The sequence below is a fragment of the Nerophis ophidion genome, linkage group LG11 (genome assembly GCF_033978795.1).
Source record: "Nerophis ophidion isolate RoL-2023_Sa linkage group LG11, RoL_Noph_v1.0, whole genome shotgun sequence".
NCBI classification, from domain to species: Eukaryota; Metazoa; Chordata; class Actinopteri; order Syngnathiformes; family Syngnathidae; genus Nerophis; species Nerophis ophidion.
In genome coordinates this window covers 4,046,249-4,070,291 of record NC_084621.1, presented here as the reverse complement: position 1 = coordinate 4,070,291, position 24,043 = coordinate 4,046,249, and the positions used below count along the sequence as shown (strand labels likewise).

Genomic DNA, 24,043 nt, shown 5'->3' with positions numbered 1-24,043 from the left:
ACAAATCATTACGACTACAACATCCTCGGAAGAACCCACAAAAGGGCAAGGAAAACTCACACCCAGTGGGCAGGGAGAATTCACATCCAGTGGGACGCCAGTGACAATGCTGACTATGAGAAACCTTGGAGAGGACCTCAGATGTGGGCAACCCCCCCTCTCTAGGGGACCGAAAGCAATGGATGTCGAGCGGGTCTAACATGATACTGTGAAAGTTCAATCCATAGTGGCTCCAACACAGCCTCGAGAGTTCAGTTCAAGCCGATCCAAGACAGCAGCGAGAGTCCCGTCCACAGGAAACCATCTCAAGCGGATCAGCAGCGTAGAGATGTCCCCAACCGATACAGGCGAGTAAGGAAGTAATTAACAAAAACAGGTGTGCGTCTGGAACCCGCAACAGGTGAAATTAATATGTTACCATGGTGACCAAACTGACTCACAAAAGGTACACAAACAACAAAGGGAGTACAAACTAACAGAAAATAACTAAACTAAACATGATCCAGACTACGGATCATGACAGTTGAGGACTGCTCATCAAACACTTTTTTAGAACATAAACAGGCTAATTAGGAACAGGTGGGTTCCATGATTGTGTATAAAAGCAGCTTCCATGAAGTGTTCAGTCAGTCACAAACAAGGATGGGGCGAGGGTCACCACTTTGTGAACAAATGCATGGGCAAATTGTCGAACAGTTTAAGAACAACATTTCCCAAACATTACTGCGATGTGGCCCTCAGTAAAAACCACTTTGACACCTCTGAACTAGTGCATAAAGAACCAAAATCATGACCCACATTTCATGTTATACCGTCTTTATCAGCCAGTGTGTACATCTTCAACACACCAGGGTAAATACAAAGTACAAAACCAGTGAAGTTGGCACGTCGTGTAATTCTTAAATAAAAACAGAATACAATGATTTGCAAATCATTTTCAACCTATATTCAATTGAACAGACTGCAAAGATAAGATACTTAACGTTTGAACTGAGAAACTTATTTTTTTCTTGCAAATAATCATTAACTTAGAATTTAATGGCAGCAACACATTGCAAAAAAGTTGTCAAAGGGGCATTTTTACCAGTGTTAAAAGGCCTTTTCTTCCATTCTTACTTGATGTACAGCAGGGGTGCCCACACTTTTTCTGCAGGCGAGCTACTTTTCAATTGACCAACTCGAGGGGATCTACCTCATTTATATATATCATTTATATTTATTTATTTATGAAAGAGACATTTTTGTAAACAAGTTAAATGTGTTTAATGATAATACAAGCATGTGTAACACATATAGATGTCTTTCTTTCACAAAGACAAGAATATAAGTTGCTGTATTACCTGATTCTGATGACTTGCATTGATTGGAATCAGACAGTAATGATGATAACGCCCACATTTTCAAATGGAGGAGAAAAAAAGTTGTCCTTTCTGTACAATACCACATGAAAGTGGTTGGTTTTTGGCATCTAATTCATCCAGCTTCCATACACTTTACAAGAAAAACATTGGCGGCAAATTCCGTAGCTTGCTTGATCGACATTCACGGCACCCGAGGGTCTTGTGAGATGACGCTGGCTGCTGCCAGTTCATTATTATGAAAAAATGACAGAGAGGAAGGTGAGAAACACTTTTTATTTCAACAGACTTTCGCGCCGTCCCTTCCGTCAAAACTCTAAAGGCCGACTGCACATTTCCTATCTTCACAATAAAAGCCCTGCTTCATGCTGCCTGCGCTAACAAAATAAGAGTCTCAGAAAGCTGGCGTGCACAAGTGATGTGCACGCCAGCTTTCTGAGGGATCGCTTGTGCACGCCAGTTTTCCGAGACTCTGTATTTAGTTAGCGCAGGCAGCATGAAGCAGGGCTTTTATTGTGAAGATAGGAAATGTGCAGTCGGCCTTTAGAGTTTTGACGGAAGGTACGGCGCGAGAGTCTGTTGAAATAAAAAGTGTTTCTCGCCTTCCTCTCGGTCATATTTTCATAATAATGATCTTGCAGCAGCCAGCGTCATCTCACAAGACCCTCCGGTACCGTGAATGTCATTTAAGTGACGTCTTGGTGAAGATTGATGATCACTCATTTTTAGGTCTATTTTTTTTTAAAAGCCTGGCTGGAGATCGACTGACACACCCCCCGCGGTCGACTGGTAGCTCGCGATCGACGTAATGGGCACCCCTGATGTACAGCTTAAGTTGTTCAACAGTCCGAGGTCTCTGTTGTGGTATTTTAGGCTCCATAATGCGCCACACATTTTCAATGGGAGACAGGTCTGGACTACAAGCAGGCCAGTCTAGTACCCGCACTCTTTTACTATGAAGCCACGCTGTTGTAACAGGTGGCTTGGCATTACTTTGCTGATATAAGCAGGGGCGTCCATGATAAAGTTGCTTGAATGGCAACATTTGTTGCTCCAAAACCTCAGCATTAATGGTGCCTTCACAGATGTGTAAGTTACCCATGCCTTGGGCACTAATACACCCCCATACCATCACAGATGCTGGCTTTTCAACTTTGCGCCTATAAATATCCGAATGGTTCTTTTCCTCTTTGGTCAGGAGGACAGGGCGTCCACAGTTTCCAAAAACAATTTGAAATGTGGACTCGTCAGACCACAGAGCACTTTTCCACTTTGCATCAGTCCATTTTAGATGAGTTGGGGCCCAGCGAAGCTGATACTGTTTCTGGGTGTTGTTGATAAATGGCATTCACTTTGCATAGTAGAGTTTTAATTTGCATCTACAGATGTAGCTACAAACTGTAGTTACTAATAGTCCTGAGCAGTTCCTGAGCCCATGTGCTGATATCCTTTACACACTGATGTCGCTTTTTGATGCAGTACGGCAATATTATCACTTACGCGCAGTGACTTCTCAGAAACTTTTGATGATATTACGGACGATGGTGAAATCCCTAAATTCCTTGAAATAGCTCGTTGAGAAATGTTCTTAAACTGTTCGACAATTTGGTAACGCATTTGTTCACAAAGAGGTGATCCTCGCCCCGTTCTTGTTTGTGAATGACTGAGCATTTCATGGAAGCTTCTTTTATACCCAACCACGGCACCCACCTGTTCCCAATCAGCCTGTCCACCTGTGGGATGTTCCAAATAAGTGTTTGATGAGCCATAATCAACTTCTTCAGTCTTTTTTGCCACGTGTGCCAGCTTTTCTGAAACATGTTGCAGGCACCATATTCCAAATTAGCTACTATTTGCAAATTTTCCAGTTCCAACGTTAAGTATCTTCTCTTTGCGGTCCATTCAGTTGAGTATAGATTGAAAAGGATTTGCAAATCATTGTATTTTTGTTTTTTATTCACGATTTACAAAACGTGCCAACTTCACTGGTTTCGGAGGGTTTGTAAACACACAAGACCTCCACTTGTGCTGTAAAGACAGCTAAACAGCAACCCCCGCCTTCAAACTTGTCTTCACGAGAGCCCATTCCGTTGCCACGGTAACCAGTGGATTTAATGTTTTTAAAGCAATTTCCAGCCTAATAATAACTAATGGCAATGAATGAAGACCCTCCACAAAAAGACACTGTGCTTTCTCTCAAGATAAGTGTCCAATGCTATGTTTTCCATCATGACAAATATTTGTGCTTGGCTGCAGCATCTTTGTGTTTGTTGCCTAAAAGGGGAACATTATCACCAAACCTATGCAAGCGTCAATATATACCTTGATGTTGAAGAAAAAAGACCATGTATTTTTTTTTACCGATTTCCGAACTCTAAATGGGTGAATTTTGGCAAATTAAACTGTACTTTCTGTTTATCGGTCTTTTAGCGATGACGTCAGAATGTGACGTCACCGAGGTAACACATCCGCCATTTTCATTTTCACATTACAAACACCGGGTCTCAGCTCTGTTATTTTCCGTTTTTTCGACTACTTTTTGGAACCTTGGAGACATCATGCCTCGTGGGTGTGTTGTCGGAGGGTGTAACAACACTAACAGGGAGGGATTCAAGTTGCACCACTGGCAAGAAATCTGCCGCCAGACCCCCGTTGAATGTACCAAAGTGTCTTCACATTTTACCGGCGATGCTAAGACAGACATGGCACAGAGATGTATGGATAACCTGCAGATGCATTTGCAACCATTAAGTCAACGAAATCACAAAGGTGAGTTTTGTTGATGTTGCTGACTTATGTGCTAATCAGACATATTTGGTCGCGGCATGACTGCCAGCTAATCGATGCTAACATGCTACGCTAATCGATGCTAACATGTTATTTACGCTAGCTGTATGTACATTTGAAACTAGATACCCACATTTAATGCGAAACAAACACTTACCAATCGACGGATTTAAGTTGCTCCAGTGTCACAAGATGCGAAAGTCCTGATCGTTTGGTCCGCACATTTTACCGGCGATGCTAATAAGGCAGCCATGCTATGGGCCACTTCATTAGGTACACCCACGCTATGGCCGAATAGCGTCAATAGCTTCAATTTCTTCTTCAATTTCGTTTTCGCTATCTGCCTCCATACTCCGACCATCTGTTTCAATACATGCGTAATCCGTTGAATCGCTTAAACCGCTGAAATGCGAGTCTGAATCCGAGCTAATGTCGCTATATCTTGCTGTGGTAACCGCCATGTTGTTTGTATTGGCAGCACTGTATGACGTCACAGGGAAATGGACAGTCGCATCGCAAATAGCGAAAATAAAGAACTTTAAAGCTTTTTTTAGGGATATTCCGGGAGATGTAAAATTTTGAAAAAAACTTCGAAAAATAAAACAAGCCACTGGGAACTGATTTATATTGTTCGAGATGCTACCTCAGTAGAAGCATTTAAATCTCACCTTAAAACTCATCTGTATACTCTAGCCTTTAAATAGACCTCCTTTTTAGACCAGTTGATCTGCCGCTTCTTTTCTTTCTCCTATGTCCCCCCCTCCCTTGTGGAGGGGGTCCGGTCCGATGACCATGGATGAAGTACTGGCTGTCCAGAGTCGAGACCCAGGATGGACCGCTCGCCTGTGTATCGGTTGGGGACATCTCTACGCTGCTGATCCGCCTCCGCTTGAGATGGTTTCCTGTGGACGGACCTCTCACTGCTGTCTTGGATCCGCTTGAACTGAACTCTTGCGGCTGTGTTGGAGCCACTATGGATTAACTTTCACAGTATCATGTTAGACCCGCTCGACATCCATTGCTTTCGGTCCCCTAGAGGGGGCGGGGGGGCTTGCCCACATCTGAGGTCCTCTCCAAGGTTTCTCATAGTCAGCATTGTCACTGGCGTCCCACTGGATGTGAATTCTCCCTGCCCACTGGGTGTGAGTTTTCCTTGCCCTTTTGTGGGTTCTTCCGAGGATGTTGTAGTCGTAATGATTTGTGCAGTCCTTTGAGACATTTGTGATTTGGGGCTATATAAATAAACATTGATTGATTGATTAACCCTTTTGAAATTGTGATAATGTTCCCTTTTAACGAGTATTTTTCAACCTTTTTTGAGCCAAGGCCCATTTTTGCGTTGAAAAAATCCGGAGGCACACCACCGGCAGAAATTTATGAAAGACTTAACTCAGTTGATACTAAAAAGTCGTTGTCGCAATTGTTGGGTATGACTTTAAACCAAAACCAAGCATGCATCACCATAGCTCTTGTCTCAAAGTAGGTGTACTGTCACCACCTGTCACAACACGACGTGACTTATTTGGAGTTTTTCGCTGTTTTGCCGAGTGTAGTGTTTAAGTTCTTGTCTTTGGCTCCTATTTTGGTGGCGTTTTCTCTTTCTTTTGTTGGTATTTTCTTGTCGGCAGTTTCATGTTGTTGGAATAATTGTTTCTAAATTATCACAAAAAACGTTGTATTACATTGGCTGAAATCTTCCAAGACTCGTAAAACTTCACTGGGATTTCAAAGCGGACAGATGACAGGATCTGCCCAACTTCCAGAAGAACTCTTTTTGAAGTATTTTCACGAACTCTTTTTCAACTATTTGATGGGACTCTCTTTGAACTATTTTATGGAACTGTTCGGGAACCGAAGGCAACGCTATTTACGACCCACTTCCCTGAGGTAGCAGCTGTGGGAAGGAGCGGGAAGTCAAATAAAGAAGGAGGAGTACGATCTTGGGGGGCAGAGCGTGGTGCAGGACTGTACAGACAGTCCTGCAAGAAATCTGCGTTCAAAAGACTCCGGCTTATTAGTGATTCCTAGAGCTCAAAAAAAGTCTGCGGGCTATAGAGCGTTTTCCGTTCGGGCTCCAGTACTCTGGAATGCCCTCCCGGTAACAGTTCGAGATGCTACCTCAGTAGAAGCATTTAAGTCTCACCTTAAAACTCATTTGTATACTCTAGCCTTTAAATAGACCTCCTTTTTAGACCAGTTGATCTGCCGCTTCTTTTCTTTCTCCTATGTCCCCCCCTCCCTTGTGGAGGGGGTCCGGTCCGATGACCATGGATGAAGTACTGACTGTCCAGAGTCGAGACCCAGGATGGACCGCTCGTCGGGACCCAGGATGGACCGCTCGCCTGTATCGGTTGGGGACATCTCTACGCTGCTGATCCGCTTCAGATGGTTTCCTGTGGACGGGACTCTCGCTGCTGTCTTGGAGCCACTATGGATTGAACTTTCACAGTATCATGTTGGACCCGCTCGACATCCATTGCTTTCGGTCCCCTAGAGGGGGGGGGTTGCCCACATCTGAGGTCCTCTCCAAGGTTTCTCATAGTCAGCATTGTCACTGGCGTCCCACTGGATGTGAATTCTCCCTGCCCACTGGGTGTGAGTTTTCCTTGCCCTTTTGTGGGTTCTTCCGAGGATGTTGTAGTCGTAATGATTTGTGCAGTCCTTTGAGACATTTGTGATTTGGGGCTATATAAATAAACATTGATTGATTGATTGATGTCTCTCCTCAGATCTGAGTCCAAATGTAATTATGTCTCTGTTTGATTCTTGGACTTTTGTCTTGTTTAATAGATGTCATCAGTGTTTGAACCTGACACGTGTCTTCCTTTGAGCGATATTTCCCGCATCTACTTTGTTTTAGCGAGCAAGGATATTTCAGTTGTTTTCATCCTTCTTTGTGGGGGACATTGTTGATTGTCATGTTATGTTCGGATGTACATTGCGGACGCCGTCTCCGCTCCACGGTAAGTCTTTGCTGTCGTCCATCATTCTGTTTTTGTTTTACTTTATAGCCAGTTTGGTTTTAGTTTCGTTCTGCTTAGCCTCCCCTCAGCTTCAATGCCTTTTCTTAGGGGCACTCCCCTTTTTGTTTATTTTTGGTTTAAACAGTAGAGACATTTTTACCTGCACACTGCCTCCCGCTGTTTCCGACATCTACAAAGCAATTAGCTACCGGCTGCTACCTGCTGATATGGAAGAGTTTTACACATTCACTCTGCCGAGCTCCAGACAGCACCGACACTCAACAACAACACATCTTTTGCAGACTACAATTACTGGTTTGCAAAAAATATTTTGAACCCAAATAGGTGAAATAAGATAATCTCCCACGGCAGTGGTGCCCAACTTTTTAGCACCACGTATCGGTTTAATGTCGGCGTTATTTTTAGGAACTGGCTTCGAAAATAAAGGCATGAAAAATACAACTCGCTGCAACGGTGAATTAGTGGGAGCCCTGAACTTGTTTCTTTGCAATGAGATGCAGATGCACATTTATATTTTATATCTTCATTAACGTGCATTGTATCATGTCACAAAGTTATAAAAAATATAACTAAATGTTAAATGTGTTGTACTTGTATAGCGCTTTTCTACCTTTTTGAAGGAACTCAAAGCGCTTTGACACTACTTCCACATTCACACACTGATGGCGGGAGCTGTCATGCAAGGCGCTAACCAGGCACCATCAGGAGCAAGGGTGAAGTGTCTTGCTCAAGAACACAACCGACATAATAAGTCTCTTATTATTTTCAATAACATTGTTATTCTGAAGCTAACCAATAATAAATCAAATGTCATGTCTGTTGATCATGTTTTTGTTTGGCCATGTGCTGTTTGTCCTTTGGACTCTTTAAGTTCCTGTTTTTTTCCCACTCCCTTGTCTGGTTTCCTTGGTTACTCATTTTGTCCACCTGTCTCTGGTGGACAAAATGCTCGCTCACCTGCTTCCCGAGCACTAATCAGAGGCCGTATTTAAGCTCGTCTTTGCCAGTCAGTCGACTTGTTTCATGCCTTGCCATAGTTCCGTGCTTCATGCCATGCCAGGTAAGCTTTGTTTTGATTTATGTTCATAGTCTGTTTATGCGTTAGCTTTGTTCTTTAGACAAAGTTGTGCCTCCGCTGTGAGCGATTTTGGTTTGTATATTTTTTTTAATTAAAATTAAATCATGTTTTTACCTAAATGCCATGTCCCGAGTAGTCCGTCTGCCTTCCTGGGAAAACACCCCCCTACCCCATCGTGACATAAAATACTTCTTACCATTAATGCGACTTCTTGAACAGGTGCGGTAGAAAACGGATGGATGGATATAGCTCCGCTGTGAACGGGACTTTCGCTGCTGTGTTGGATCCGCTTTGGACTGGACTCTCGCGACTGTGTAGGATCCATTATGGATTGAACTTTCACAGTATCATGTTAGACCCGCTCGACTTCCATTGCTTTCCTCCTCTCCAAGGTTCTCATAGTCATCATTGTCACCGACGTCCCACTGGGTGTGAGTTTTCCTTGCCCTTATGTGGGCCTACCGAGGATGTCGTAGTGGTTTGTGCAGCCCTTTGAGACACTAGTGATTTAGGGCTATATAAGTAAACATTGATTGATTGATTGATATAAATGCATGAGAATGTTTTATGTCGAGATGCCACCTCAGTAGAAGCATTTAAGTCTCACCTTAAAACTCATCTGTATACTCTAGCCTTTAAATAGACCTCCTTTTTAGACCAGTTGATCTGCCGCTTCTTTTCTTTCTCCTATGTCCCCCCCTCCCTTGTGGAGGGGGTCCGGTCCGATGACCATGGATGAAGTACTGGCTGTCCAGAGTCGAGACCCAGGATGGACCGCTCGTCGGGACCCAGGATGGACCGCTCGCCTGTATCGGTTGGGGACATCTCTACGCTGCTGATCCGCTTGAGATGGTTTCCTGTGGACGGGACTCTCGCTGCTGTCTTGGAGCCACTATGGATTGAACTTTCACAGTATCATGTTAGACCCGCTCGACATCCATTGCTTTCGGTCCCCTAGAGGGGGGGGGGTTGCCCACATCTGAGGTCCTCTCCAAGGTTTCTCATAGTCAGCATTGTCACTGGCGTCCCACTGGATGTGAATTCTCCCTGCCCACTGGGTGTGAGTTTTCCTTGCCCTTTTGTGGGTTCTTCCGAGGATGTTGTAGTCGTAATGATTTGTGCAGTCCTTTGAGACATTTGTGATTTGGGGCTATATAAATAAACATTGATTGATTGATCGATTATATTTTGCACATTATTTTTAGCACTGTGATTACCAGCGAAATTATTCATAAGTATCGCGTTAAGCAATGTCAGCTAAGATTTGTCCGAGAGCCAGATGCAGTCGTCAAAAGAGCCACATCTGGCTCTAGAGCCATAGGTTCCCTACCCCTGGATTAGGGGGTACTTGAATTAAAAAAAAATGTTCCCAGGGGGTACATCACTGAAAAAAGGTTGAGAACCACTGATGTCCTGTAACACATTCATCTCCTTCTATGTGCAAGGTAATTAATATAAATATGCTTGTTATGATTGCGCAGTACGGTTGTGGCATGTCGGCACCGACAAGGATGGGGGGGGGGGGGGGGAGGGGGGGGTCTGTAGGGGGATGCAATAACAATGACGCCCAGGGTTGGGGGGGGGGGAAGAAGAAGAAAAAAAAAAAAAAAAAGAGCTGCTGCATGGACATTAAACCACAGTACAATGACACTGTTTTGTGTCGACAGAATGAAGGGAGACGTTCACACTTACCATGTCGGGATTAAGCCGTGCTAAAATGGCGAAGGTGGACAGTCTGTCACATATGCATTTGCTTCTGAACGAGTCGACCAGCACGGCTTTGCAGACCCGAGCAGACCAGGATCCCAGCAGAGAGGAGCTACGAACAAGAAACACAATGCGGTAAACGTGGAGCGTGTGGAGAAGGGGGGGGGAAAAAGGCAGGAGAAAGCAGTTAAACCCCCCCACGTACACACACACACACACACACACACACTTACACACACACACAGCTGTGTAGGCTAACACGTCCACCTTAACGCGGCTATTAGCACGCCGAGGAGCTGCGGAGGACGTGAAGGCGGCGATGAGGAGGCTGCGAGGCGGCGTGCTGCACGGCTCCCTGCCTGGACACTTTTTCACTCAAAGGTTGCAATTTTTTTTTTTTAAATAACAAAATGATTTTTATTTTCACAAACAAGACAAACACTAATAGTACTATCCATAAAATTTAATTTTTTAATTATTATTTATTTTGGCAAACAAGACGTGCACAAATAGTACTATCATTAAATCTCATATGTATTTTAATTTTTATTTTGACGAACAAAACAAACGGTACTTTAATTAAATCCATCCATCATCTTCCACTTATCTGAGGTCGGGTGGCGGGGGCAGCAGCCTAAGCAGGGAAGCCCAGACTTCCCTCTCCCCAGCCACTTGGTCCAACTCATCCTGGGGGATCCCGAGGCGTTCCCAGGCCAGCCGAACACTAATAGTACTATCTATAAAACTTTCATTTTTTTATTATTATTTATTTTGGCAATCAAGACGTGCACAAATAGTACTATCATTAAATCGCATATGTATTTTAATTTTTATTTTGACGAACAAAACAAACACAAATGGTACTATAATTAAATCCATCCATCCATCCATCATCTTCCGCTTATCCGAGGTCGGGTCGCGGGGGCAGCAGCCTAAGCAGGGAAGCCCAGACTTCCCTCTCCCCAGCCACTTGGTCCAACTCATCCTGGGGGATCCCGAGGCGTTCCCAGGCCAGCTGAACACTAATAGTACTATCCATAAAATTTAATTTTTTTATTATTATTTATTTTGGCAAACAAGACGTGCACAAATAGTACTATCATTAAATCTCATATGTATTTTAATTTTTATTTTGGCGAACAAAACAAACACAAATGGTACTATAATTAAATCCATCCATCCATCCATCATCTTCCGCTTATCCGAGGTCGGGTCGCGGGGGCAGCAGCCTAAGCAGGGAAGCCCAGACTTCCCTCTCCCCAGCCACTTGGTCCAACTCATCCTGGGGGATCCCGAGGCGTTCCCAGGCCAGCTGAACACTAATAGTACTATCCATAAAATTTAATTTTTTTATTATTATTTATTTTGGCAAACAAGACGTGCACAAATAGTACTATCATTAAATCTCATATGTATTTTAATTTTTATTTTGGCGAACAAAACAAACACAAATGGTACTATAATTAAATCTATCCGTTCCATCATCTTCCGCTTATCCGAGGTCGGGTCGCGGGGGCAGCAGCCTAAGCAGGGAAGCCCAGACTTCCCTCTCCCCAGCCACTTGGTCCAACTCATCCTGGGGGATCCCGAGGCGTTCCCAGGCCAGCCGAACACTAATAGTACTATCCATAAAATTTAATTTTTTTATTATTATTTATTTTGGCAAACAAGACGTGCACAAATAGTACTATCATTAAATCTCATATGTATTTTAATTTTTATTTTGACGAACAAAACAAACGGTACTTTAATTAAATCCATCCATCATCTTCCACTTATCTGAGGTCGGGTCGCGGGGGCAGCAGCCTAAGCAGGGAAGCCCAGACTTCCCTCTCCCCAGCCACTTGGTCCAACTCATCCTGGGGGATCCCGAGGCGTTCCCAGGCCAGCCGAACACTAATAGTACTATCCATAAAATTTAATTTTTTTATTATTATTTATTTTGGCAAACAAGACGTGCACAAATAGTACTATCATTAAATCTCATATGTATTTTAATTTTTATTTTGGCGAACAAAACAAACACAAATGGTACTATAATTAAATCCATCCATCCATCCATCATCTTCCGCTTATCCGAGGTCGGGTCGCAGGGGCAGCAGCCTAAGCAGGGAAGCCCAGACTTCCCTCTCCCCAGCCACTTGGTCCAACTCATCTTGGGGGATCCCGAGGCGTTCCCAGGCCAGCCGAACACTAATAGTACTATCCATAAAATTTTCATTTTTTTATTATTATTTATTTTGGCAAACAAGACGTGCACAAATAGTACTATCATTAAATCTCATATGTATTTTAATTTTTATTTTGACGAACAAAACAAACGGTACTTTAATTAAATCCATCCATCATCTTCCACTTATCCGAGGTCGGGTCGCGGGGGCAGCAGCCTAAGCAGGGAAGCCCAGACTTCCCTCTCCCCAGCCACTTGGTCCAACTCATCCTTGGTGGATCCCGAGGCGTTCCCAGGCCAGCCGAACACTAATAGTACTATCCATAAAACTTTCATTTTTTTTATTATTATTTATTTTGGCAATCAAGACGTCCACAAATAGTACTATCATTAAATCTCATGTGTATTTTAATTTTTATTTTGGCGAACAAAACAAACACAAATGGTACTATAATTAAATCCATCCATCCATCCATCATCTTCCGCTTATCCGAGGTCGGGTTGCGGGGGCAGCAGCCTAAGCAGGGAAGCCCAGACTTCCCTCTCCCCAGCCACTTGGTCCAACTCATCCTGGGGGATCCCGAGGCGTTCCCAGGCCAGCCGAACACTAATAGTACTATCCATAAAACTTTCATTTTTTTTATTATTATTTATTTTGGCAATCAAGACGTGCACAAATAGTACTATCATTAAATCTCATATGTATTTTAATTTTTATTTTGACGAACAAAACAAACACAAATGGTACTATAATTAAATCCATCCGTTCTATCATCTTCCGCTTATCCGAGGTCGGGTCGCGGGGGCAGCAGCCTAAGCAGGGAAGCCCAGACTTCCCTCTCCCCAGCCACTTGGTCCAACTCATCCTGGTGGATCCCGAGGCGTTCACAGGCCAGCCGAACACTAATAGTACTATCTATAAAACTTTCATTTTTTTTATTATTATTTATCACCAGACCTATGTAAGTGTCAATATATACCTTGATGGTGCAGAAAAAAGACCATCTATTTTTTTAACCGATTTCCGAACTCTAAATGGGTGGATTTTGGCGAATTGGGAGGGATTCAAGTTGCACCACTGGCCCGAAGATGCAAAAGTGTCTGCCGCCAGACCCCCACTGAATGTACCAAAGTGTCTCCACATTTTACCGGCGATGCTAAGGCAGACATGGCACAGAAATGTATGGATAACTTGCAGATGCATTTGCAACGATAGTCAACGAAATCACAAAGGTGAGTTTTGTTGATTTTGACTGCCAGCTAATCGATGCTAACATGCTACGCTAATCGACGCTAACATGCTATTTACCGGCGGTGCTAAAGCAGACATGGCACAGAGATGTATGGATAACCTGCAGATGCATTTGCAACTATAAAGTCAACAAATTCACAAAGGTGAGTTTTGTTGATGTTGACTGCCAGTTAATTGATGCTAACATGCTACGCTAATCGATGCTAAAATGCTATTTACCGGCGGTGCTAAAGCAGACATGGCACAGAGATGTATGGATAACCTGCAGATGCATTTGCAACTATAAAGTCAACAAACTCACAAAGGTGAATTTTGTTGATGTTGACTGCCAGTTAATCGATGCTAACATGCTATGCTAATCGATGCTAAAATGCTATTGGCCGGCGGTGCTAAAGCAGACATGGCACAGAGATGTATGGATAACCTGCAAATGCATTTGCAACTATATTACGTTTCCTTCCACCCACATTTACGCAAAACAAACACTTACCAATCGACGGATTTAAGTTGCTCCAGTTTCACAAGATGCGAAAGTCCTGATCGTTTGGTCCGCACATTTTACCGGCGATGCTAACGCAGCTATTCGGCCATGCTATGGCTATGAATAGCTTCAGTTTCTTCTTCAATACTTTCATACTCCAACCATCTGTTTCAATACATGCGTAATCTGTTAAATCGCTTAAATCGCTAAAATCCAGGTCTGAATCCGAGCTAATGTCGCTATATCTTGCTGTGGTATTCCCATTGTTTGTTTACATTGGCAGCACTGTGTGACGTCACAGGGAAATGGATAGTCGCATCGCAAATAGCGAAAATCAAGCACTTTGAAGCTTTTTTCAGGGATACTAGGGGACCGGTAAAATTTTGAAAAAAAATTCAAAAAATACAACAAGCCACTGGGAACTGATTTTCATTGTTTTTAACCCTTTTGAAATTGTGATAATGTTCCCCTTTAACTTGAAACAGCAGGTGCTACTATGCACCTTCAATCAGGTTCTACGTCGTCACGGACTAAGAGGGTGCCGAACAACAATGTTCCCCTTTAACTTGAAACAGCAGGTGCCACTATGCACCTTCAATCAGGTTCTACGTCGTCATGGACTAAGAGGGTGCTGACCCAGAAAGAAGTCCTTGCACCAACATCGCCACAGCCCAGCTCGACTGAAAAGTCCAACTTCCAAGCTGTTGTGTCCTTGGACAAGACGATTGACCCACATTGCCCCCAGTTTCGCCCACACAACGATGCTTCCCTGACCAAGACGCTAACCTGTGACCCAGATCCAGTCTCCCGGCGCTGCCCCGTCCTCAACAGTTGGGTTAAGTACAAGGATGAATTCTGCCGTGACAAATAAGATATCTTTCATTCTTCTGGACAAATGTTTTATGGTTGCATGAGCCATTGCAGCTTTGCAAAAGTGCAATATATGTATCTGTACAGTAAATATACTTATATCTGCACCTTATTGCTCTTTTATCCTGCACTACGAGTATAATGCAACAAAATGTTGTTCTTATCTCTACTGTAAAGTTCACATTTGAATGACAATGAAGGAAGTCTAAATCTATTGTTTGTGACACTAAAACAGGGGTCGGGAACCTTTTTATCAAAAAGCCAAATATTTTAAAATATATTTCCGTAAGAGCCCATCCATCCATTTTATTCCCTTTCGGGGTCGCGGGGGGCGCTGGCGCCTATCTCAGCTACAATCAGGCAGAAGGCGGGGTACACCCTGGACAAGTCGCCACCTCATCACAGGGCCAACACAGATAGACAACATTCACACACTAGGGCCAATTTAGTGTTGCCAATCAACCTATCCCCAGGTGCATGTCTTTGGAAGTGGGAGGAAGCCGGAGTACCCGGAGGGAACCCACGCAGTCACGGGGAGAACATGCAAACTCCACACAGAAAGATCCCGAGCCTGGATTTGAACCCAGGACTGCAGGACCTTGGTATTGTGAGGCAGACGCACTAACCCCATAGCTCGGTTGGTAGAGTGGCCGTGCCAGCAACTTGAGGGTTGCAGGTTCGATTCCCGCTTCTGCCATCCTAGTCACTGCCGTTGTGTCCTTGGGCAAGACACTTTACCCACCTGCTCCCAGTGCCACCCACACTGGTTTAAAAATGTAACTTAGATATTGGGTTTCACTATGGAGAAGTGCTTTGAGTCACTAGAGAAAAGCGCTATATAAATATAATTCACTTCACTCCACTCTTCCACCGTGAAGCTCCTTAAGAGCCATATAATATATATTTTTTTCACATGCATTTTTAAGTAAGACCAACATTTCTAGAGTGTAACAGGTCTCTTATTCTTTGTAATAACATTGTTATTATGAAGCTAACTGTGGAGGGGGCGTGGCCTGCGGGCCTGCAGCGACAGGTGCGTAGATGGCCCACCTGGGCCTTGTTATCTAATCACCTGTCGCTCTGTTATAAGCAGCAGCCAGGAGGAGAGACAGGGTTGGGGCTGGAAATACTATTGCTGGAAAGTGAAGTGAATAGAAGTGAATTATATTTATATAGCGCTTTTCTCTAGTGACTCAAAGCGCTTTACATAGTGAAACCCAATATCTAAGTTACATTTTTAAAGCAGTGTGGGTGGCACTGGGAGCAGGTGGGTAAAGTGTCTTGCCCAAGGACACAACGGCAGTGACTAGGATGGCACAAGCGGGAATCGAACCTGCAACCCTCAAGTTGCTGGCACGGCCGCTCTACCAACCGAGCTATGCCGCAACTGAGAGACTTATTGAAAAATAAAACAATATTGTAACCCGGAAACAGGCTCTCATGTCGGTGCTTGGGGGTCTGAAGAACCCCCAGGAGGGCAAGCCCCACACTAACTAATAATAAATAAATAACTTCTTACCATTAACGCAACTTCTTGAACAGGTGCGGTAGAAAACGGATGGATGGATTAAAAATCTTTTATAATTTTAACAATATTTTTAACACTGTGATTACAAGTGGAATTATTCATTACTTATCGTGTTAAGCAACGTCAGCTCAGATTTATCAGAGAGCCAGATGCGGTCATCAAAAGAGCCACATCTGGCTCTAGAGCCATAGGTTCCCTACCCCTGCTCTAAAACCTTTAGGATCAATTATTATAAGACTTAAGTGACTATGTATACTGTATATTAGACCCTTATATCAGACCTGGTCAAATTAAGGCCCGAGGGCCACATGCGGCCCCTTAAAGGCCTACTGAAAGCCACTACTAGCGACCACGCAGTCTGATAGTTTATATATCAATGATGAAATATTAACATTGCAACACATGCCAATACGGCCGCTTTAGTTTATTAAATTACAATTTTAAATTTCCCGCAGAGTTTCTTGTTGAAAACGTCGCGGAATGATAACGCGTGTTTGTGATGTCTCGGGTTATAGCGGACATTTAGATCAAACACCGATCCCAGCTATAAGTAGTCTGCTTCAATCGCATCATTACACAGTATTCTGGACATCTGTGTTGCTGAATCTTTTGCAATTTGTTCAATTAATAATGGAGACGTCAAAGAAGAAAGATGTAGGTGGGAAGCGGTGGATTGCAGCTGCCTTTAGCACCGAAACACAGCCGGTGTTTCTTTGTTTGTTGTGAAGCTTCAACACAGAGCGGTCCAGCGAAACATGTTTCTCTACGTCAACCAGCAAGTTTTTGGATGGGAAAATTGTGATATTAAGTCGGCTCTTACCGGAGACTTCAGTGGATTATGCGACTTCCTCCTGCAGCTCAAAAATGCAGCTGTGATCTTGGCTCCTAAATTAGCTTCTCTGAGAGACACTGGCGTTCACCGCAGCCATCCGACTTTCAGGTATGACTTTACAATCTCACTAAAACACTATTAAAACAATAAGCAGATGAGGGATCTTCCAGAACTATCCTAGTAAATGTGTCTAATTACATCTGCAACGGTCCCATTGCCGCCGCCAGGAGCCGTTGCTTTTTCTTTTTTTTTTGTGTGCTTCATTCTAACTTTCCTCATCCACAAATCTTTCATCCTCGCTCAAATTAATGGGGAAATTGTCGCTTTCTCGGTGTGCAGTGATGTTTTCAAATGACCGTAAGTCTTGAACTATAAAAAGTATTTCAATGGTTGAAATCTGCACTTTTGCATGATATACTAGTTGCTATGGTCATATAATTAGTTACTATGGTCATCTAATTAGTTACTATGGTCATCTAATTAGTTGCTATGGTCATCTAATTAGTTACTATGGTCATCTAATTAGTTACTGTGGTCATCTAATTAGTTGCTATGGTCATCTAATTAGTTGCTATGGTCATCTAATTAGTTACTATGGTCATCTAATTGGTTACTATGGTCATCTTATTAGTTACTATGGTCATCTAATTAGTTACTATGGTCATCTAATTAGATGCTATGGTCATCTAATTAGTTACTATGGTCATCTAATTAGTTACTATGGTCATCTAATTGGTTACTATGGTCATCTAATTAGTTACTATGGTCATCTAATTAGTTACTATGGTCATCTAATTAGTTGCTATGGTCATCTAATTAGTTACTATGGTCATCTAATTAGTTACTATGGTCATCTAATTGGTTACTATGGTCATCTAATTAGTTACTATGGTCATCTAATTAGTTACTATGGTCATCTAATTAGTTACTATGGTCATCTAATTAGTTACGATGGTCATCTAATTAGTTACGATGGTCATCTAATTAGTTACTATGGTCATCTAATTAGTTACTATGGTCATCTAATCAGTTACGATGGTCATCTAATTAGTTACGATGGTCATCTAATTAGTTACTATGGTCATCTAATTAGTTACTATGGTCATCTAATTAGTTACTATGGTCATCTAATTAGTTGCTATGGTCATCTAATTAGTTACTATGGTCATCTAATTAGTTGCTATGGTCATCTAATTAGTTACTATGGTCATCTAATTAGTTACTATGGTCATCTAATTAGTTGCTGTGGTCATCTAATTAGTTGCTATGGTCATCTAATTAGTTACTATGGTCATCTAATTAGTTACGATGGTCATCTAATTAGTTACGATGGTCATCTAATTAGTTACTATGGTCATCTAATTAGTTACTATGGTCATCTAATTAGTTACTATGGTCATCTAATTAGTTGCTATGGTCATCTAATTAGTTACTATGGTCATCTAATTAGTTGCTATGGTCATCTAATTAGTTACTATGGTCATCTAATTAGTTACTATGGTCATCTAATTAGTTGCTGTGGTCATCTAATTAGTTGCTATGGTCATCTAATGAGTTACTATGGTCATCTAATTAGTTACTTGGTCATCTAATTAGTTACTATGGTCATCTAATTAGTTACTATGGTCATCTAATTAGTTACTATGGTCATCTAATTAGTTGCTATGGTCATCTAATTAGTTACTATGGTCATCTAATTAGTTGCTATGGTCATCTAATTAGTTACTATGGTCATCTAATTAGTTACTATGGTCATCTAATTAGTTGCTGTGGTCATCTAATTAGTTGCTATGGTCATCTAATTAGTTACTATGGTCATCTAATTAGTTACGATGGTCATCTAATTAGTTACGATGGTCATCTAATTAGTTACTATGGTCATCTAATTAGTTACTATGGTCATCTAATTAGTTACTATGGTCATCTAATTAGTTGCTATGGTCATCTAATTAGTTACTATGGTCATCTAATTAGTTGCTATGGTCATCTAATTAGTTACTATGGTCATCTAATTAGTTACTATGGTCATCTAATTAGTTGCTGTGGTCATCTAATTAGTTGCTATGGTCATCTAATGAGTTACTATGGTCATCTAATTAGTTGCTATGGTCATCTAATTTTACCAGAAAGTTCTAAAGTTTAGTGAAAAATCAAATTGTAGGTGGGTTTATTTTTTACCCTTCCTGTTCATACTTTGTTGTGTTTTTGGCATTTTTGTTGCGTTTTGCTTGATTGTAAAATATGTTGATTGAGAAGCGGTGTGACGTTCAATATTCAGTGTTTTATCCTTCATAGTTAATATTGTAAATCCCAAATTCTTTATTTTCATGGACATTCTGGGTGTCTCATTCAGTAAAAATCTTTGAAATTTCATTCTGTTTTTTAAGGCGGTCTTTCATAACGTTTTTACTAGGGGTGGGCAAATTAATGCGTTAATTACGAGTTAACTCATCAATCTATTAACGCCGACAATCATTTTATCGCACATTTGCGTGTGTTGTTTACATGCTTTTATTTTGTTAACGCCTTTTCTTAACAAGATGGCGTCGCCCGGCGTGGAGGGGCTCTTGGTAAAGATGGAACATTTGGCAAAAATACCGGACAATTCTGCAAATTTCATGGCTGGCTTACAGCGTGGTCACTCCGGGATCACTTACGACCGCCAGACAATTCTGGATGTGGATAGATCGGGCCGTTTTGGACTGAATGAGGCGTGCTTGCTAGAGCGGCTAGCTAGCATGGGAATACTTTGCCGGCTACATCCAGCGGCCTGTGAAGCAGCGGAGTATATGTGTTGTCTGTCTATTTATGAATAATGCAGACCAGGAGTGTTGGCTGACTTCTTAACGTTTGCTTTCAGAGCGTGCATATCACAACATACAAGATGCCGTCATGGCGACACAACCTATACCGGGCTACCGCGCATGCTCGTCATTCCGGTTGCATGCTGGGCAAGGTAGTTCTTTTATTCCCTGGCACATAACATCACAATATAGTACCATGTATATGATGCCTTCAGTTTATCAAAGCACCAAGCAAACAATCGGAAAATTCCCATCATATCAATTCCTAGATATGGTCATAATTATTTTAAGTGCACTACGCAGAATAAACACAACATTATTAATATTGCTACTACGGATAATTTGATCAAAAATTCCCTAAAACAGCCCACTACCTATAATATAGGTTTTTTAAACATAAGATCCCTGATAAAAAAAAATGTTTCTGCTGTTACCTCAGAAATTGCCTGTTCAGATGTTATGATTGTGGCTCAGAGATTTGTATGTAGATTATATTTATTTTCCATAACAAACAGGATAACTTAAATACCCTGGCAGTGGCAATAAGCTTAAATGTTTGTATTTACATTTTTGGAGTTGATTTTCATCAAATATGCTATTTAACTGCTACTGTTTAACAAGGACTGATTTAAATTGTGTTTGCACAACAAATGTTTTGGCGCTTTTGTTCATGTGGGAGAATATTCCAATAAAGGTGCACTACACACTACTTTTGAATTCATTATTGGGCTTTGTGTATACAATGCAGTTAATCGCGATTAATCAGAGAAATAGTGCGATTAACTTCGATTAACATTTTTAATCGTTGCCCAGTCCTAGTTTTTAGCATTCAATCAGACATTATTGTGAGGTTTGGTATTAGTGCTCCAAAAAATCCGATATACCGGCCCCCAGAAACATGTTTTTCTCTAAATTTGGCCCCCTGAGTAAAAATAATTGCCCAGGCCTGCCTTATATGTATAATTCTGATCCATCCATTTCCTACCGCTTATTCCCTTTGGGGGCGCTGGCGCCTATCTCAGCTACAATTGGGTGGAAGGCGGTGTACACCCTGGACAAGTCGCCACCTCATCGCAGGGCTAACACAGACAATCAACCTATCCCTTGCCATGGATTTTTTAAATCCTTATTTTAATCCTTGCAGCCTACGTTGGATTACCCATTCATTCGGGAACAAGAACTGTTCAAATAAATCAGTGAGGGCCCTCACGATTATTAAGGGTATACAATATTCTGACCAAAACTTTAATTTTAGGAGAACCCTGGCAAAAAAGTTTGGAAATCCCAGACTAATTTGACTGCAAACTGTTCACCATCGAGCTGGTGATATTTCAGTAACAAACCCTGCCAGTTATTTCCCTCTACAGACTTTAAAGGTCAGTTCTTTAACGCATCAATGATTTACCAATCACAATATATCCAAGAAAATAAACCTGCTGAGTTCACCAGCCAGCATTAATACATGAAATACAAAAAAGAAGACTCCACACCAAACATATAGAGCACCAGGTAGCCCGTAAGGACCAGATGAGTCGCCCGCTGGCCTGTTCTAAAAATAGCTCAAATAGCAGCACTTACCAGTGAGCTGCCTCTATTTTTAAAATTGTATTTATTTACTAGCAAGCTGGTCTCGCTTTGCTCGACATTTTTAATTCTAAGAGAGACAAAACTCAAATAGAATGTGAAAATCCAAGAAAATATTTTAAAGACTTGGTCTTCAGTTGTTTAAATAAATTCATTAATTTCAGAAAGACAATTTTCGAGAAAAAATACAACCTTAAAAAAGATTTTCAGATTTTTTACTTTTTAAATTCCTTTCTCTTCTTTCTGTCACACCTATGGATCATGTTTTGTTTTTTCATGTTGTGTTTTGATTTTGGACATTCAGTCACGTTTTGCACTTCCTGGTTTTGTTTGTTTCCATGCCAACCTATTAGTTTCCACCTGGTCCACTTAAGTATATATATATATATATATATATATATATATATATATGTATATATATATATATATATATATATATATATATATATATATATATACATATATATATATATATATATATATATATAGGGCTTCACGGTGGCAGAGGGGTTAGTGCGTCTGCCTCACAATATGAAGTTCCTGCAGTCCTGGGTTCAAATCCAGACTCGGGATCTTTCTGTGTGGAGTTTGCATGTTCTCCCCGTGAATGCGTGGGTTCCCTCCGGGTACTCCGGCTTCCTCCCACTTCCAAAGACATGCACCTGGGGATAGGTTGATTGGCAACACTAAATTGGCCCTAGTGTGTGAATGTTGTCTGTCTATCTGTGTTGGCCCTGCGATGAGGTGGCGACTTGTCCAGGGTGTACCCTGCCTTCCGCCCGATTGTAGCTGAGATAGGCGCCAGCGCCCCCCGTGACCCCAGAAGGGAATAAGCGGTAGAAAATGGATGGATGGGATACATATATATATATATATTTATATACAGTATATATATATATATATATATACATATATATATATATATATATATATATATATATATATATATATACTGTATATAAAAAATGGTTATTTCTGTCCGTCATTCTGTCGTGCATTTTTTTTCCTTTTACGGAAGGTTTTTTGTAGAGAATAAATGATGAAAAAAACACTTTTTTGAACTGTTTAAAAGAGGAAAAAAACACGAAAAAAAAAGAAAATTTAATTTTGAAAAATGTTCTCAACTCTTTGAAATTCAAAATCATCCGAAAAAAAGAAGAAGAAAAACTAGCTAATTTGAATCTTTTTGAAAAAAAACTTTAAAAAATAATTTATGGAACATCATTGGTAATTTTTCCTGATTAAGATTAATTTTCCAATTTTGGTGACATGTTTTAAATAGGTTAAAATCCAATCTGCACTTTGTTAGAATATATAACAAATTGGACCAAGCTATATTTCTAACAAAGACAAATCATTATTTCTTCTAGATTTTCCAGAAATTTTTTTTAAAAATAAAATTCAAAAGACTAAGATTTAAATTTGATCCTACATATATTTTAGATTTGCCAGAATAATTTTTGGGGAATTTTAATCATAAGTTTGAAGAAACATTTCACATATATTCTTTGTCAAAAAAACACAATCTAAAGTGACACACCTGTTTTCTATTTCCACAGCCAGTACTTAAGTCATTTGCTTTCTGTTCATCATTCTGGGAACTTTGCCTTTTGTAGCTGCCTACATATTTTGACCACGACCACGCACCCTTCATGCCTCGCCACGCTGCTACTTTATTTTGACTACGCCACGGAAGCATTTTGTATTTTTTGCCTCAGTGCTAGTTTTTGGTTTGTTGATAGTATCTTTTGTCTATTCATTATCATTCATGCCAATCCAGCAAGTGTTTTTGTTTATATTTTTGTAGCCAAGTTCTGTACCTCATTTTGAGCGCCCTTAGTTTGTTTATTTTTTATTATAGTGTTTAAATAAACGACTATGTACCTGAACTCAGGCCTGGCTCGTCCTGTAATCTCGCTGCGTCGAAGGAGCAAAACAAATCCACGCCACAGTCCTGACCATTTAATCAATGTTCAAGTATTTTTGTATTTATTGTAATGAATAATAAATACATTTTAATTTAATTCTTCATTTTAGATTCTGTTTTTTTGATAAAGAATATTTGTGAAATATTTCGTCAAATTTATGATTAAAATTCCCCAAAAATTATTCTGGCAAATTTAAAATATATGTAGGATCAAATTTAAATCTTATTTCAAAGTCTTTTGAATTTTATTTAGAAAAAAAATTTCTGGAAAATCTAGAAGAAATAATGATTCGTCTTTGTTAGAAATATAGCTTGATCTAATTTGTTAAATATTCTAACAAAGTGCAGATTGGATTTTAACCTATTTAAAACATGTCACCAAAATTCGAAAATTAATCTTAATCAGGAAAAAATACTAATGATGTTCCATAAATTATTTTTAAAAAATTTTTCAAAAAGATTCAAATTAGCTAGTTTTTCCTCTTCTTTTTTTCAGATGATTTTGAATTTCAAAGAGTTGAAAATATTTTTCAAAATTAAATTTTCTTTTTTTTTCCTGTTTTCTCCTCTTTTAAACCGTTTAATTGAGTGTTTTTTTCATAATTTATTCTCTACAAAAAAACCTTCCGTAAAAGGAAAAAAAATGCACGACGGAATGACAGACAGAAATAACCATTTTTT

At 40.7% G+C, this 24,043-nt stretch overlaps 1 protein-coding gene across 6 annotated transcripts in view; it reads right to left on the bottom strand.

Moving 5' to 3' along the window:
- Nucleotides 1-24,043, bottom strand: part of adgrb1a (adhesion G protein-coupled receptor B1a) — a 468,831-nt gene that overhangs the window by 162,079 nt on the left and 282,709 nt on the right. For all 6 annotated transcript variants that reach the window (XM_061914951.1, XM_061914947.1, XM_061914950.1 and 3 more), the window contains exon 17: nucleotides 9,900-10,026. In XM_061914951.1, coding sequence (XP_061770935.1) covers nucleotides 9,900-10,026 — 127 coding nt within the window. The remainder of the gene's footprint in view (nucleotides 1-9,899; nucleotides 10,027-24,043) is intronic.